This window comes from Astyanax mexicanus, chromosome 11, assembly GCF_023375975.1.
Source record: "Astyanax mexicanus isolate ESR-SI-001 chromosome 11, AstMex3_surface, whole genome shotgun sequence".
In the NCBI taxonomy this organism is placed as follows: domain Eukaryota; kingdom Metazoa; phylum Chordata; class Actinopteri; order Characiformes; family Acestrorhamphidae; genus Astyanax; species Astyanax mexicanus.
Window position 1 is genome coordinate 31,006,484 of NC_064418.1, and position 16,671 is coordinate 31,023,154.

General features: G+C 37.6%; 2 protein-coding genes across 6 annotated transcripts in view; one reads left to right on the forward strand and one right to left on the reverse strand.

Moving 5' to 3' along the window:
* The window catches only part of LOC103036993 (calcium-binding mitochondrial carrier protein Aralar1), a 49,197-nt gene extending 35,417 nt beyond the window's left edge, over positions 1 to 13,780 (forward strand). For both annotated transcript variants that reach the window (XM_022680349.2, XM_022680350.2), the window contains 5 exons: positions 4,079 to 4,219; positions 10,066 to 10,204; positions 11,637 to 11,795; positions 11,991 to 12,081; positions 13,239 to 13,780. In XM_022680349.2, coding sequence (XP_022536070.2) covers positions 4,079 to 4,219; positions 10,066 to 10,204; positions 11,637 to 11,795; positions 11,991 to 12,081; positions 13,239 to 13,446 — 738 coding nt within the window. In that variant the 3' untranslated portion in view covers positions 13,447 to 13,780. The remainder of the gene's footprint in view (positions 1 to 4,078; positions 4,220 to 10,065; positions 10,205 to 11,636; positions 11,796 to 11,990; positions 12,082 to 13,238) is intronic.
* Positions 13,781 to 14,517: 737 nt separating this feature from the next.
* Positions 14,518 to 16,671, reverse strand: part of dync1i2a (dynein, cytoplasmic 1, intermediate chain 2a) — a 40,989-nt gene continuing 38,835 nt past the window's right edge. For 2 of the 4 annotated variants that reach the window (XM_007253517.4, XM_007253515.4), the window contains one exon: positions 14,518 to 15,678. In XM_007253517.4, the coding sequence (XP_007253579.3) occupies positions 15,568 to 15,678 (111 nt within the window). In that variant the 3' untranslated portion in view covers positions 14,518 to 15,567. Of the gene's footprint in view, positions 15,682 to 16,671 lie in introns of all 4 variants that reach the window. The other 2 variants (XM_007253516.4, XM_007253514.4) reach the window with 1 other exon arrangement.

The following is a 16,671-nucleotide window of genomic DNA, read 5'->3' on the forward strand; positions in this document are numbered from 1 at the left end:
AGTTTAAAGTCAGTGCAGTGTTTTCCCAGAAACTCTTACAGCACTTCATGCTTCCCTCTGCTGACAACTTTTATGGAGATGCGGATTTCATTTTCCAGCAGGATTTGGCACACTGCCCACACTGCCCAAAGTACCATTTTTTTAAATATAATATTCTAATTTTCTGAGACACTGCTTTTTGGTGTTTTTTTTGGGTGTAAGCTTTAGTCATCAACAATAAAAAAAAAATGCTCAAAACAGATCACTTTGTGTAATATATCTATATAATATATGAGTTTCACATTTTGAACTGAATTACTGAAATAAAGTAACTTTTCAATGATATTCTTATTTTTTGAGATGCACAAGTATATTTTCCCAGATGTCCATTATTTTTTTAATCTGAAAGACCAGTTTATCTACCAGCCAAGGCATATCTTTGAATTAGGCTTTTTTAAATTAACTTTTCTGAAATCTGTTAGTTGATCATGATATAGGAACAGGACTTACAGTATATTTAGATTAAGCAAAGCCTGTTGTATACCAAAATCACACAGCATGACAGCAAAGTCAAACATTACAGCAGGACATTAGTGCCAAAATTGATAGAAGTATTAATTTGTTTCATACTCACTTTATTTTACTTACTTCATTTTATTTCCACTCCTCACTTCTAGGTAAACTTGCCAGTAATACAATGACTCCAGGGTCAGTGTAACGTTTAGCAGTTTTATTTTCTGACTTCATCAAGCTAAATTTGAAATGAAGAAGAAATGGGTTTTCATTAATTTTTTTGATTAACAAGTTTTTTATTTCAGATTTTTGCAGAATTTCTTGAAAAATTAAGTGTCGAATCTTCTCTGTATTTTCAGATTTGTCAGATTTTTTATATTGTAACACAAATCTATCAAAATCTAATCAAAAATGCAAAAATAAAGAAATCAGAAAATTAAGAAAAAATTACATCAAGAAATGCAATGATGAGTTTTTCATCCAATTTTATATTTTTGCATTTAGCCTCAAACGGTCAGAAAATTACATTAATAATCGCTAATCTGACGCACCAGCTACTGCTTCCTTTTGAACCATCACTAAAAGAATGCCATTGGGCAGCTAAGCTTACTTGGAGAAGAACACTAACTGATATAACACAACTAAGTCTTAGAGACACCTGCACTGACTAGATGGGGGATAGGAACGGGCGTCCTGTTCACTCAGTGGAGTGAAGCCAATAGTAACCTGTAAGTGAGGATGGCTGTGGCATCACTAGGGCTTTAACCTCTGATCCCCTGATGAAGGGGCCAACACTTAGGTGGCTGTGCCACTCAGGAGCCCCAGCTTTCACTTGTAAATAATATATTCAAGGAATGCATTTTGTTGTGTAGATGCAAGAGGCTCAGAAGTGCACTTTCATCATTGTTGCAGTGCATGTGGTAATTTAAAGGGCCTCACTGATTTCTGGTTTAAAATGTGCATAACTTTACACAGCTATACTCAAACAGAAAAACAAAAAGGAAATAAAAAACATTATTGGTCATTGATCAGTTAGCTTGCATATTGAAAATGTAGTGAATGTTGCATTCTAAATGGAAGGATTTACCATTTTGGAGATTCATGTTTTTTCTTGGGAGAGCAATGGTAATATTTTCATTAACAGTTTAGAACTGCATTGGAGTTCATTTACCTAATTTGTGTCACAGACCCTTTAAGCCATGTGTTAAGTTCCATACATCATAATGTCCTTTTTTTAAACTCATGAAGTCCCAAAGTAACACATAATGAACATCCTGAGAGTGTCACAGGACAGTGTATGAATCTGTGATCATCTGACCTTATTTACAGAATGTTAGTGCTGGAGATAAACCTAGCTTCATTTAAAAGTACATGTTTTGCTAAAATCATGCTTTATTTACACTAGTCAGATGTAACTAGTTCTTATTTCTAAAACTAAATGTTACAAATTTAAAAATGTTGCAATCTGTGCTGTGTCATTTACAGCTTTGAAAAATTACTTAATTTTTATAATAATCTAAAAGCATTGTGTAAGACTGGTTGAGGACAACATGCCAAGATGCATGACAACTTTGATTAAAAACCAGGGTTATTCTAACTTAATTTCTACTGTTAAAAAAGGACAGATATCAGCTAAATGGAGACATTTAACAGGCATGAGAGGAAATATATTAAATTATGGTTCTGTGCGAGAGTGTTTCTGGGATTTAAGCTAATTTTATATAAATAAAAATGAATCGACATTTTGTACTGAACAGTAGCAACTCTGTGTTTACACACAATGCTGCTTTTAAATTTACAGCCGTATTTTAGGGCCAAAATTGTTACAATTATTAATTTGTGTTTTAAAATATTAAAACACGAACATTTCTATATTAATCTTGTATTTCTTTGTATTTACATTAACAGCACTAGAAAAATACATGAATGAGCTGCTCAATTCATTTAATATATATATTTTTCAATATTCTGAACCGGTTCTTGGTTCTTTTGGGGTTAAATGTAGTTCAGAGAAGACAATCCTGTTACCATTTTGAGGAGGATGTAAAAGATAAAAGATAAGGACCACAATAAAAGCAGAGCCATTCATCTTTTATAGGAATATTTCACCAAGTAGCGGATACCCCTTGATCATGATGGACCATCTCTGGGCTTTTTTTAGGAAGCTGTTCGGATGTTTACAAAGTAGACTTTGACCCTGGGCATCACCTCCACCCTCTCGTGGCCCTGATTAGGCTCCAGAGGGTTGATAGATGCTCCAGAGTCAGAGGGCGTAGAGCCCGGGGCTGTCCCCACTCTGAGTGGACTGTCCCCGGGGATGTGAGGGGGAGGCAGGGGAGAGTGTGGTAGAGAAGAGTGACGGGGATCCTGAGGGCCAGAGACTGTGTTCTAGTAAGCCTAGGGAGGGTGCAGCCTGGGGGGCAAAGCAGGAGGGGAGAGAAGGCCGGTGTTGGGGTCAGGTCTGCCAGGCTCCGTCTCACACCAGCTCTGATCCCTCATGACCCCCACGTTTCCGCCCTGAATGGACACTAGTGTTGCTGTGCTGACATGGAGACTACACTCTGACACGGTGACATCACTCTCTTAAAGAAAGCCTTGTTTTGGGGTTTATGTAGCTAATTTAGAAATGCTTATTAGGGAGGAGAATGCTGAAGTGACAAAAAATTGGAGGCCAGATTGTCAACCTTATCTGATCACCCCGAAAGACCTCAGATTCCTCGACGAAAAAACGAACAAACTGCTTTAAATGGGTGTTTTGTTACAGGTTTATTGTGGGAATATGCTAAGCATTATCTGCATCACTGTTTGTTTGGCTGAACATTAGGCTGTGTTGTTTCTTAAATCAGATTATTAGAGTTATTTGTTAAGTGATCAGATTGGATTTGCTTGTCTGCTCATCACAAATATATCGCTCTTCTTGGGCCCCTGCACTTTAATTACTCTGGATTTTTGTCATGTCGTATGTGATAAAAAAGGCAAGAAGAAATCTAAAACTTAGGCAACCAGAGTGTTCAGACTGAAGTGCATCTTTACGCATCTGATTATAATCGCAAATCAAACCACTTCCAAATGTGGTTTCGGTCAAATTAGCTAAAATCCAATTTTATAGGGATCAAAAATCAATCTAGATACAATCTAGATATGCCAAAAATCTGATTTGGACTCACAGTCTGAACAAACATAGCCTTAGATTAGATTTTCAGGTGTTTTAGTTTCTATCAATAAACGGCTAATGGCTAGCGCTTAGTGCGTAGTGCTAATGCTGCTCCAGCAGTGTTAGCCGGGGTTAGCAGCAGGCTACAGGCTGATAATATTCACCTCTACATGGCAGACAAGCTAGCGCTTAGTGGCTAATGCTAATGCTATTCCAGCCTGGGTGCTGGAGAACTAAACTGAAACTTCTGTATAACACTGTACTTTAGAGGAGTGGCTTTACTGCTCCTTACAACCTGACAAGTAAAATTCATACATAAGGTGCAGTGGATTATAAAGCACTGATGGTTTTTGGCTTAAAAGGCTTTTGAATGAGCCTTATAGTGCAAATAATACAATATAAAGTAAGCTTGTATTTGCATTTCTACCTCAGGCTGGAGGATCTCAGGTGATCTTCACCAATCCTCTGGAGATTGTGAAGATCCGTCTGCAGGTGGCCGGTGAGATCGCCACAGGGCCGCGGGTCAGCGCTCTCACTGTTGTGCGGGACCTCGGATTCCTTGGACTCTACAAGGTGAGTGCTGTAATTCCACTTTTAACATGTACCTGCTTTTATTTACCAGAACCTTTAAAGGAGCTTTAAAATGTCAAACTGTATTTTCCTCTGCATCGTTGGATAATGAGAGCTGGGTACACGGAACTGACCTCAGAGCATGAACCTCAAACACTGTTGTTTCTTCCTTCAGAAGAAAGGCCAGCCTAAACCAAACTGAAACTAAAACTTTAAACTGTATTGCAACAGTCTTGACTTGTTATAGGTTATATTTACATCCCCAAAATGACATACACCCAGCCCACTAAAAGAGCCATAGTCAAATCTGGGGACACAGTAAAAATTGTCATTGACTTTGAGAGAATATGGTGTTGTTGATACTGGAGAGCAGCACATGACCACCAGACTCTTCTACTTGGGAACATGGGCTACCCAACAAACCAGGTCTTGTGACCAGGGCTTTAACTGTCTTATCTTGTGCTTTCCTGCAGTAGTCTATTGAAAAACAACCTGAAGCTAAAGTTCTGGCTTATTTTTTTACTGGGAGGATTCAGGAAAGCCAAAATCTAGGGAAGATGGTGGAGGCAAGGCTCTGTCGTGGCTATGATCTCCTCAGAATTCTAGTTGCAAGTTATACTAAAAGTACAAATAGAAAAAGGACAGCATAACTTTGACTGTGACTTAGGAATAATTACAGTGTTCTCATTAGTGTTAAAACTACACAATATGCTTCGGCTTCTTGAGCACATCAATTAGCAGTACGTAAACCAACCAATGAAAGTAAATTGTTTTTTTTTTTTGTTTTAAACAGGCTTGTATCATGGCATCTGAGCATTTATACCCTAAACAAAAATTGCATATTATTTATGTATCAGTAAACCACAAAACATAATTCTTACATCAATGAACAATGTCTATTTTCTGGTCTATTTTAATACATAAAACTCATTGGATTATAAGGCACATTTTAAGAGACACTATAAGGAAATTCTAATTTAGTAAAGCTAAGCTAAGTAAATATAACTGTAGTAAATAAAAAATACTTTCTTTCGAACAAGTGCTGGATGTTAATCTACACCGATTTCTCTCCTAAAAACTGTTTATTTGGGTGAGTAAAGCACTTCTGTTTATTTACAGTAAGCTTAGATTCCTGAATGTCTCCAGCACTAAGACTGAAGCATTAGTATTAGCAGTTAACCTCAGCTACACCCTGAGTGCTCTGGTAAGCCAGGGAGATATTACCAGCAATATTAACAGTTTATCACATGTAGCTTGTTTTAACACGGTAAACACACAGGCTACAGTCTGATATACTCACCTCTGAATGGCAAAAATCTAGCACTTAGCTTACTTAACGGCTAATGCTAATGCTGCTGCAGTAGTGCTAGCCAGGGTTACAGGGCAGGGTACAGGGTACAAGTCAGCGGATAATGCTAATGCTGCTCCAGTCCCGGTACTGGAGAACTAAACTGAAACTCCTGTATAACTCTGTACTGCTTCTTACAACCTGACTAGTAAAATTCATACATAATTATGGGGAAAATTAAAGGATTTTTAGTGCGCAAAAGTACGGTACTAATAATATACGGAATTAGATAACAGCTGATCAGTTTTTCAGGATATCAGATGGACTGGAGTAGAACTACCCAGTGGACCTGTAAGACTGCTCTCAGTGAAGTAATTGCAGTAATTGTCCATTAGTTTGCTGGAAGCGCTGAAGTGCTGCAGAGTTTGATGTGGTTGATCTGGACTTGCGCTGCGGGGAGGGAGATGTGTGTTTGCATAATCAGAGAGTAATGCTGAGCAGCACAGATGATTAAAACACACTTGACCTGACCCCTGCAGAGCCTTCAGGATTTCTGAAGATCAGGACATTCCTATCAAAACATACTGAGAGTCTCACACACACACTCTGGGACTTTTCTGAAACTTACACTAACGTTTAAAAGTTTCAGAACACCGAGGTACATTTATTAGTCCACTGGCAGTAAAGCATGTCCCAGGCAAGTCTGCATTTCTTGTTTTGCCATCTTAGCAATAGCTTATTTATTGTCACTCCCCCTGTCAAACTCAAAATCTTCACAGCTGACAGGGTCCAGTATTCAGCTGGTCTATAAGGTGGTGTCATGTGAGCAAGCTATTACACAGGCTACAGATTCAGAAACTTGTCTTCTGATGCTGTTGTGAATTTGGGTCAGCCAGACCTCTTCCTGACAGTTTTCTCAGTTTCTGTGAGTCTTAATGGTGTAACTGTGTAATGGTGTAACTCCCCATACTATGACTGTATTTGTAATTTCTCTAAAAGAAGACCCACATTTTAAAAGACCAGTTATTATGCTTTATCTGGAGTTCTATGTTCTAGATATTATTGTAGCAGCCCAGACATGTAGTGAATACTGGATACTGTGGTAAAAAGTGCAGTCTGTTCAGTCTGTTAATAACCAATGAAATTTCCCCTTAAAAAAGGATCATTTTTATACCGTTTAAATCTTTGTAAATTTTCTGTTTTTTTCCATTTTGTAAATGATCTTTTTTCAATTTAATAAAACATTCAAAAATTTAAGAAATTGAAGAACCATCTTAAAATAATGAGAACTTATCTCAGTGTATTGAGAAATTATTTAAAAATAATGAGGAAGCGTCTCAAACAACAAGAAAGCATATCAAAATAATCAGAACTTTCTAAAAATAATTAGAACGTTCTCAAAATCAGAAAGCATATCAAATACTGGGAAAACTACCGCTAATTAAAAATGAGAAATTACAAAATTATGATATCACCTTAAAATATTGCAAACTTCAACTTATTAAAAATTATCCCAAAATAATAACAAATATAAAATAATGAAAAATAATTTAAAAATAATAGTAAAGCGTATTAAAGACCCAAAATAATGAGATATTATCTCAACATAAGGACTGTGTTGATTTAATGAGAAAGCATCTCAATGAATTAGCATTTCAAATTAATGACTTATCCTTTTTTATCCTTTTAATGAAATATCAGTAATTCGTTACTATTTTTTTTTTTTTTTTTTTAAGTTGCAGGAATGGGCTTCCCTAGGTTTTAGTTATGTTTAGCTCCTGGGTAGTTCATTGCTTTCAGTTAAACCATTTGAGGTCGCTGGATTTTGTATTACAGGTTATTTACTATATTTAAACTTCTTAAATGTCAACCAAAACTTGAGTATTAGTCTGTACACATGTCCAGGTTTGACCTGTACTCGGTAATAAACAGTACATTATTAGTAAAGGATTATGCTGCTGCCGCTGCTCTCCAAGTTCCTGTGGCTTTTTCCTCTGATCTCCGGTAGTGTTCTCTGTCTCCGTATTCTAATGAAGAGCAGACAGTGTGCAGCTCGTTAAAACACCTACTTCCTCCTCTCTGCGTGGAAAGATGCAAACACAAGCTGCCTGTGTTTAAATTGTCTGCGTCTGTGAGTCAGACTGCCTTGAGCTTGTAGACGTGTCTGTGAGAGAGAGAGTGAGAGAGAGAGAGAGAGAGAGAGAGAGAGATGTGTGCTGTGCTTTATGTACATGTATATAAATATATATGGGTGTGTGTGTGGGTGAGAGAACGTCTTCCTGCTGGCCTAACATACCCTAGCTTAGCTTTAGATTCAGAATAACCACCAACACACAGTAACTCCAGAAGCTCCCCGAGGCCTTGTTCATGAAGTTCATGAAATTCTCAGTGGGCAGTTTAGACTGTGGGCGGCATTGTGGCGCAGTAGATAGTGTGTGGGCAGCGCAGCACCAGGTTGTGGGTTCGATTCTCACTTCAGTCCCCGTCTGTTAAGAGTTTGGTGGGTCCAAATGGTTTTCATCCAGGTGCTTCTGTTTCTTCCTATGATCCAAAAACACATGGTGGGTGATTTGGCTACTCTAAATTGCCCCCTAAGTGTTAATGTGTTCGGTAGCATGGACTGGCGCCCTGTCCAGGGGGTATTCCTGCCTTGAGCCCAGTAAATCCAAGTACGACCCTGAGGAGGAAAAAGCAGATGAGAATAAATAGAAGATGAATTTACACTGTGAAAACTGGGATGAATGTGGACGAGGGATTGCTGGAGGTGAATATATAAACCTTTTAGAGCATGAAACTGCACATTTTAGGGTTCTCCCTGTTCCAACACTCATGACTCAGCCCATTAAATATTAACAAGTCCATCATGAGTTTCAAATGGGTTCGCACTAAATGCGCATATAATACATAATAAGATAATATACAGAGTATTACCTCAGTTGTAAGGAAACCTCATATGCCTGAAATGGAAACTTTACAGGAGAAAATTGGGTCACACTTTCTATGAAGCCTGTGTTTATAAGGCATTATAAATGCAGTTATAACTCATTACATCTTGGTGATAATGTTTAGTAGGAAGGAATATATACAGCTCTGAAAAAAAATAGGAGACCACTTCAGTTTCTGAATGAGTTTCTCTGATTTACTATTTATACGTTTAAGTAAAATCAACATTGTTGTTTTATTCTATAAACTACGGACAATATTTCTCCCAAATTCCAAATAAAATATAGTTATTTAGAGCATTTATTTGCAGAAAATGAGAAATGGCTGAAATAACAAAAAAGATACAGAGCTTTCAGACCTCAAATAATGCAAAGAAAACAAGTTAAAAATCAAAGTTTTAAGTGGTCAAAAATCTATATTCTCCTCCACCTTTCCTACACACTGCTTTTGGATAAATGTATGCCCCTCCTGGTGCAAAAAATCAAATGTATTTAAAGGCACAACCTCTTGGGGCTTTTCAGACGTTCTGTATTTCTTTATGACTATATGGTAGAACCTGTAGAAGAAGAAGAGTTGTTGTGCAGAGCTCAGTATCAGCTCAGTATTTCATATCTTCAGTCTGGTCTTTACCTGCAACCCCACCCAATTCCTGACTAAGCCTTTCTGCTTTAGGGAGTGAAGATGTACTTCCTGAGAGACATTCCTTTCTTTCTTTCTTTCTCTGCTCTCAACTTCCAAATCCACACTACTTAAATAACAGAGCTATCAAATATGGAGAGCACTATTGCGTTTGGCACTGTTCTTGATGAAAATTCTATTTAAAAAAAACGTATTGATCAGAAGAAATAAAGGCCTTTGATATTTTATTATTACACTAACACTTACAATGTTTGCACAATGCAAAGCAATGTGAGCTATTATCCAATGTACTATTCACTTTTCTGTTGTACTGAAATACCATAGCAACACCACAGCAACCACCCGTTACATTGTGTAAACAATCATGTAAATTACCATTTGAAATGCCACCATAGCAAACAAACTGCTATGCCACTGCAACTGTATGATAACTAAGCAACCACCTGGAATACCATAGTAATCATTTAGCAAAAACTGTTTTACCCAGAGACCACGTAGATGCAGCATTTCACAATCATTTTGTATTTTGTTTTTAGAAAATATAATGTTGCTGCTAACTGTAATTTTTTTACATGTAATTTACACTGATTGAAACCTAGTATTCACAATATTTACACATCTTTACATCCTTAGGCCAGTGTACATAAAGGTGGCAGTAGAATTCAGGATTCAAATCAAATATTCGAACTGTCTTTTTTGCTGCTGTAAAAAAAAAAAATTGTTGAATAATCCTTAAACAAATTCCACCGAATCCTAGAAAGTGTCTCTTTTAAAACAAGACCAAAGTAAATGGTCCAGTAAGTGGCATTACTTAAGTGACATGTGTACGTAGTATGTTTGTACACTTGTGTCTGTAACATTTTATTTTAGTGGGTACTGTTGAACTTGCTGAGTAATTGCTGAGTGCATATTCTAATTTTGGATCTTGACCAGTAACTCTGCCCAAACCGTGAGTAACCCTTTCTTTTTGTGGGTGTAGGGAGCGAAGGCCTGCTTCCTCAGAGACATTCCTTTCTCTGCCATCTACTTCCCTGTTTACGCTCATGCCAAGATCCAGCTAACTGATGAGGAGGGCAGACTGGGGGCGCTGCAGCTGCTCACCGCTGGAGCTATCGCAGGTACACTGCTGTTCATCTTCATCCTTAACACCAGCGACCCAAACAACCAGTGCAGCTTATAATGATCTCTGATTTGCCCTTAAACAAATTTTACAAGCTTTTGATTTTTTTTTATTTTAACCCATGATGAAGTATGTGTCACAGACTTCAGAAGTTCCTTACTTAAAATTTCCTTATAGCACATTTTAAGTCACTTTAACTCAGGAAGGCCCTGAGATCTGCGTGGGACTGTTTTTTTAAACCCGCTCCTGCATACACATTTCCGCCGCTCCCGTCCCTCGGTCCTTATAGAAATTGAATTAATTACATTTTGTTCTTCAAATTTACTTATGTATTTATTAAAACAGCAATTCAGCTCTGAGTAGTGCTGTCACGTTTCCTCCACAGTCCAAACACATGCTGTCAAGTAAATTGAAGATGCTGAAAATCTTTTTGGGTTTTTTGTTGCTTGCATGGGAATCATTGCATGATTATTATAAATGTTTTAACTATTTATTATTTCAATAATAATTCAGTTCTGTCCCGCACCGCAACATATTCTGACGGATCCTGCGAGTCCCACGGGACTCCCGCAGGTGTGCAGACCTCTACCCTAAATGACATATACTTTTTGCTTCTAGATGGCTTTTTTATATAACTAATTTTATATAACTAATTCTGACACCATTTCTAGAACAAAATGTTAAAATACGTTATAAAATTGTTGCGTTTGTGTTCCTTTAGGATTTTAACCTTAAAATATTTAAAGTAATTTTCCTACAATAAGAAACAAAATGAATGAGCTGCTCACTAAATGTATCTGAATAAATGTTTTAATTGGTGTCAGGATTCAGAAATGGGTCTGGGCTGTAACGGGTTAAATTTGCAATACCAGGCCTTTCCTCATGACTGCAATCAAGCTAGAGCCTTAACAAGCTAAATAATGAAAGTCGTCTTTGGGAGATCTGTTCATGTTCTACTCGCATAGCTTTTCACTGCCAAAAGTCATGGGATGGCAGTATGTAAATTGATCATGAAGTGTAATCTCAGTAGATGGCTTGGGAACACCCACACCTGTATAAGTTGTAAAGTGTTATCTTGTGAGGTTAAACACTGAAACATTTTGACTTACTTTGAGGCAAACTGACATTTGTTTTCACCTTTAAAATGTTTTATAATCTAATGATACTCGTATAACTACCTGATGAGAAATATTAAGTAAGGTGGCTGGATTTAAGATGTTTTCACTCTCTAGATCAGATTTTGGCAGTGCAGAAGTGTTAGGGGGATAAGGTGACCCACCACCGGTGTGAAGCCATACATTTAAAGTGTTGTGTTAGTTTTGAATTCCCTGCACAGGATTTGTCTTGCTGGAAATTCAGATCAGATTGCATACCTTTGTGTGATGACACTGTCTGAGTGTATTGTGGATAATTGAACATGTCTTGTTTAGGTGTCCCCGCTGCTTCGTTGGTGACCCCTGCTGATGTCATCAAAACGCGTCTGCAGGTGGCAGCCCGTGCAGGCCAGACAACATACAGCGGTGTGATCGACTGCTTCAGAAAGATTCTGAGGGAAGAGGGTTTCAGTGCATTCTGGAAGGGAGCAGGAGGTACATAAACACACACACACACACACACACACACACACACACACACATACACACACAGCACTGAAATGAGGGGTTCCATGACTGTGGAATGAGGCACACCTTGGCTTTTGTAATAATCGCTCTGTTGAAGACGACATTGTCCCTGTTTCAGTGTGTGTATCAACTCACACAAGCTTTCTGTACTTCTCTCCACAGCACGTGTGTGTAGGTCTTCCCCTCAGTTTGGTGTCACACTCGTCACCTATGAGCTCCTGCAGAGGTGGTTCTACGTCGACTTTGGAGGACAGTACGTTCTGCATTCATCTTTATTCATAATTATTCAAAACCCATTAATGACCCTTTTTGTTTTATTTACTTTAACCCCAAATCAAAAAACATTAAGACTCTGCATTTATTTTAACTTTCATTGCAAACAGAGTAAACTTAATTTATTTATTTAAATATACATCCATTATTGCATTTCAGGCCAGCAAAACATTGCAAAAAAACAGTTGAAACAGTAAAGCATTTAGCACTTAAGACTTGAGTCATGTTGGCAGTGAGGATTTCCATGCGATGAAGTGTTTCAGGAGTTATTTTATACCATTCATCCTGGAAACATCATAAAGTGCAGCATAATGCTTGTGATCATTGTCACATTTATAATTTTCTGTACACATTCTCTATTGGGGACAATTCAGGACTGTAGACAAGAGTTAGTCTACTCTTCTTCCATAGCCATGCCTTTGTAATATGTGCAGCATGTAGTTTTGCATTGTCTTGTTTAGGTGTATAGACAACTTTTTTAAGATCATGAACAAAATTACACCCTGAAATATTGTGCCATATCACCCACCCCTAATTATCACAGGGTACTACATTTTAAGCTGTTTTTAGAAAAAAATCAGACTGTTCTCATTTCCCATTATATATCTACTAGAGACAGATTATATGTGTCCAGTATCATTTATTTTACCTTAATCCTGGATATATGGAAATATATGGAGTGCATTATTCGTATCTCAGGTGTGCCATATATCTATCAAAGTATGCAATACTGAATTTTCATTTTCATTTTCTTGCAGTAGGGTATTCTTAAAATAATTGGTTTAGTATCATGACCATGAAATATCTTGATATTATTTTAGGGTTGTATCGTCTATTCCTAGTCTTGTTAAAAATGCTTGGATATCCTGGAAAACATGTCCTGAAGGCAGTATGTACTGCATTATTGCTGCATCACAGAAGAGTTCTGACATCTCAGATAAATAATTAATGATATATTGAAGTTGACCAAACCAAATATGAAATATCCTGGGTTCATACTCTCTGCAGTGAATTGAAAGTCAAACTAAATGTAAGAAACACTTCTTTTATTATTATTTATAAGCATTTTCCATACAGTGGCAACATTTTTCTGATTTGGATTTTAAGCGTGCTCTCTTTTTCTCTTTGCATGAGCAGCCGACCCGCTGGATCAGAGCCAACAGCAAAGCCGCGGATCTCAGATCTTCCTCCACTGAGCACAGATCACATTGGTGGATACAGGCTGGCCGCTGCAACGTTTGCTGGAGTGGAGAACAAGTTTGGTCTGCACCTGCCCAAGTTCAAATCGTCAGGTGCTGTAACAGTCAGAGCCGCTCCGACAGAGCAGACGCCCCAGGCCTCATAGAGCGCCATTCAGCTCCAGCCAGCTGTATGATCAGCCTTCAGACGCCTCTTTCCTTCAAACTCAAACCCTGCCATTTAGCCGGAGTGACACTCCTATGCATTACAACTGTGTCCCCTCCTCCTGCATGAACAGGGCTCTTCGTATTTATCTATTTATTTATTACTTCTTGCATGGTTTGCACAAATGTTACTGCACATATTGTATATGTACGTGCAGGGAAAACTTTGATCCTTTAAAAGCGCTAAATCTGTTATAAATACAGATCTGGAAAAAATTGAGAGTGATTTTGCTATTTATAGGTATATGTATGAATAAAATGAACATTGTTGTTTTATTCTATAAACTACAGACAACATTTCTCCCAAATTCCAAATAGAAATATTGTCATTTAGAACATTAATTTTCAGAAAATGAGAAATGTCTGAAATAACAAAAAAGATGCAGAGCTTTCAGACCTCAAATAATGCAAAGAAAACAAGTTCATATTCATAAAGTTTTAAGAATTCAGAAATCAATATTCGGTGGAATAACCCTGGTTTTTAATCACAGTTTTTATGCATCTTTGCATGTTCTCCTCCACCAGTCTTACACACTGCTTTTGGATAACTTTATGCCACTCCTGGTGCTAAAATTCAAGCAGTTCAGCTTTGTTTGATGGCTTGTGTTCATCCATCTTCCTTTTGATTATATTCCAGAGGTTTTCAATTTGGTAAAATCAAAGAAACTAATTTTTAAATGCTCTCTTATTTTTCTCCAGAGCTGTAAATTAGTCTGTGCCAAAACCATGAGCTACTACTATGCCTGTGTTTTAATGAATGACGGCTTTAATAATTGTAGAAATAATAATTAAAAAAAACATGCTGCTAAAATTGTGTGCACAGACTTGAGTCAGGGTGTAAAAATATTTCATTGAATTTAACGTTAATGTTATTCGTTGTATTCTGTTTAAATTTTGAATATTGTTAATATTGGGTTGTTTAAAAGACAAACCTTTAATGTTAATTGACAATACATTAAACATTTTGGAATCATCAACAAAGTCAAAGACTGTTGAATCAACACAGCAAACAGTTGAGGTTTTGAAAGAGGAGTTTATAGAGATATACAAAGACATTCAAAGAGCTGGAAGAAAAGCTATCATTTCGTACAGGATACAAACGGACTTTGTAAAGCTGGAAGAAGAGGAGCCAGTTTTGCAAACACATTGGCTTAAAAATTTCGGCAGTCCGACGATCATACAGCATCTCACTGTGTGTAATAAATATGTGATTCAGTTCAGATTGTGAAGACGTACAGCATTTCATCTTTAGACAGTATATAAAAGCAAGAGATGGAGTTGGAGTAGCACTAGCAGCAGAGAGTGAGTCTTAACCTTAGTTGCCCCAATGAGACTATGCAAATCCAGAGTGTGTTCAAAATTTCACTTTTAGGAGGACATAAGCCTTTTTACTTGTGGAAAGATAGAAAAATCATGCCCTGCGTTTAAATGTACAATCTTAACGTATTAGTGCTTTGGTTGTCAAATGCATTTTAGGGAGAGATGGCTGCGTTTACGCTGCTTTAACATTTGGCTCAAATGCATCTCAAACCATTTCCTGAAGTGATTCATTTATATATATATAAAAAAAACAAACAAACAAGTGAATCATGTAAAACACACTCTGGCTCCAGTCAACAAGAGCTGTAGAATTTCCATGCCAGTTCCATGCTACTGCTTACAATTGGTTGAAAAGTTGCATTTGGTTATTATTAAGGGGTTTGCCACCATTAACGTAGATTGAGGCCAACTGAGAAACATTAATTTATGTGTTTTTCTATGGAGTTTCTACAAGGGGGCTTTATTAAGGCTTGTGGTCGTGGGGAAGAGAGAGGATCACTGGTGACTTGTGGACTGTTTGTACAATATGATCACTGTGTCTTTAATCAAACCAGTAGAAAAGGCAGATTCCAAGTCCAGTTTGCAAATGAAATGTCTACATTTTTTAAAGGAAGGTCTTCAGAAATCTAATTAACTTTGTCATCATCATCATCATGCCTGGATGTGGGTCTAATTAATTAATTTCTTTTTTTTTTATTGAAAACCTGTAGCTGGTTTCAGGAATGGTGTAGGATTATCGGTTATTAGGATGGCAAACGCTGGGCCGCCAGCTCCTCGGCATCGTCTCGGTTTTCGTTGATTTCTGCCAGCGTCCTCACGAAGCGTGTCCACTCGTCATTCCGTGGCACAGCAATCTGCTGTAGAGGAACAGATGCAGTGAAGCAGAGATATAGAACATTCTGCAGCTCAGAGGCTTTTTTTTTTAGTCCAGCCCTCAAGCTGATGTGTAAAACCTGCAGAGCAATTCAGAGACTGTCATAGAACTGACCTCGCATGGGAGAAGGCCAGCAACTAGTGCTGCTCTCCAACTCATTGCCTCTCTCACACACTCTCAACTGCGCTCCACCTCTCTCTGCATCTTTTTCCTGCACTTGCTTTCTGCCTCCTCTTTTAAGCAACTCCCGTTGCTCTCGTTTCGCTCTGCCTCTTTTTCTATTTGCCCACTCAGCTACTCTTTGCATGAGTGTCCCAGGCACTCTGCAACCCCTGGGGGTGTTGGCTCTTAGAGACCCCTCACTGACAGAAGGTTAATTGTGGTCCGTGCATTAGCTCTCCATTCTCTTAGCACGGGCCTTTTATTCTGCTGTTTCTGACACACACACACACAGAGATGACAGCTACTAACTAGAACACTACTAGATACATCACACAGATAGGTATTTGGGATCCTGATGACAAAAATGAGATACTGCACTAGATGCACAACTGAGAAGTGCTAAAAGTGCTAAGAGAACTAAAAGTCAGTCTTTTGTACAAACTAGGGGTGGGCAATATTATATCGTATACAATATATCGTGACACAGTAATATCGTGATATTAAAAATCCGTACCGTGATAATAGAGATGTTCTGTCTTAAAATTAGTCTATTATTTACTGTGAAGCTTTAGGTGTATTTATTGTATAATTGTTATAGTTTGCAGTTTATGAGCATGCACTAAATATTCTGCAATATTTTCTGCTGCATTATATTATTTTATGCTATATTATTTATTTTGCCACATTATGATTATACTGTTATACTCTAGTACTATATTCCTGAAATTAAATAATTATTTTTCTGTTTTCCTATATCGCTAAGTATACCGTTATCGCAAAAATACCCTGAAATATTATGATATTATTTTAG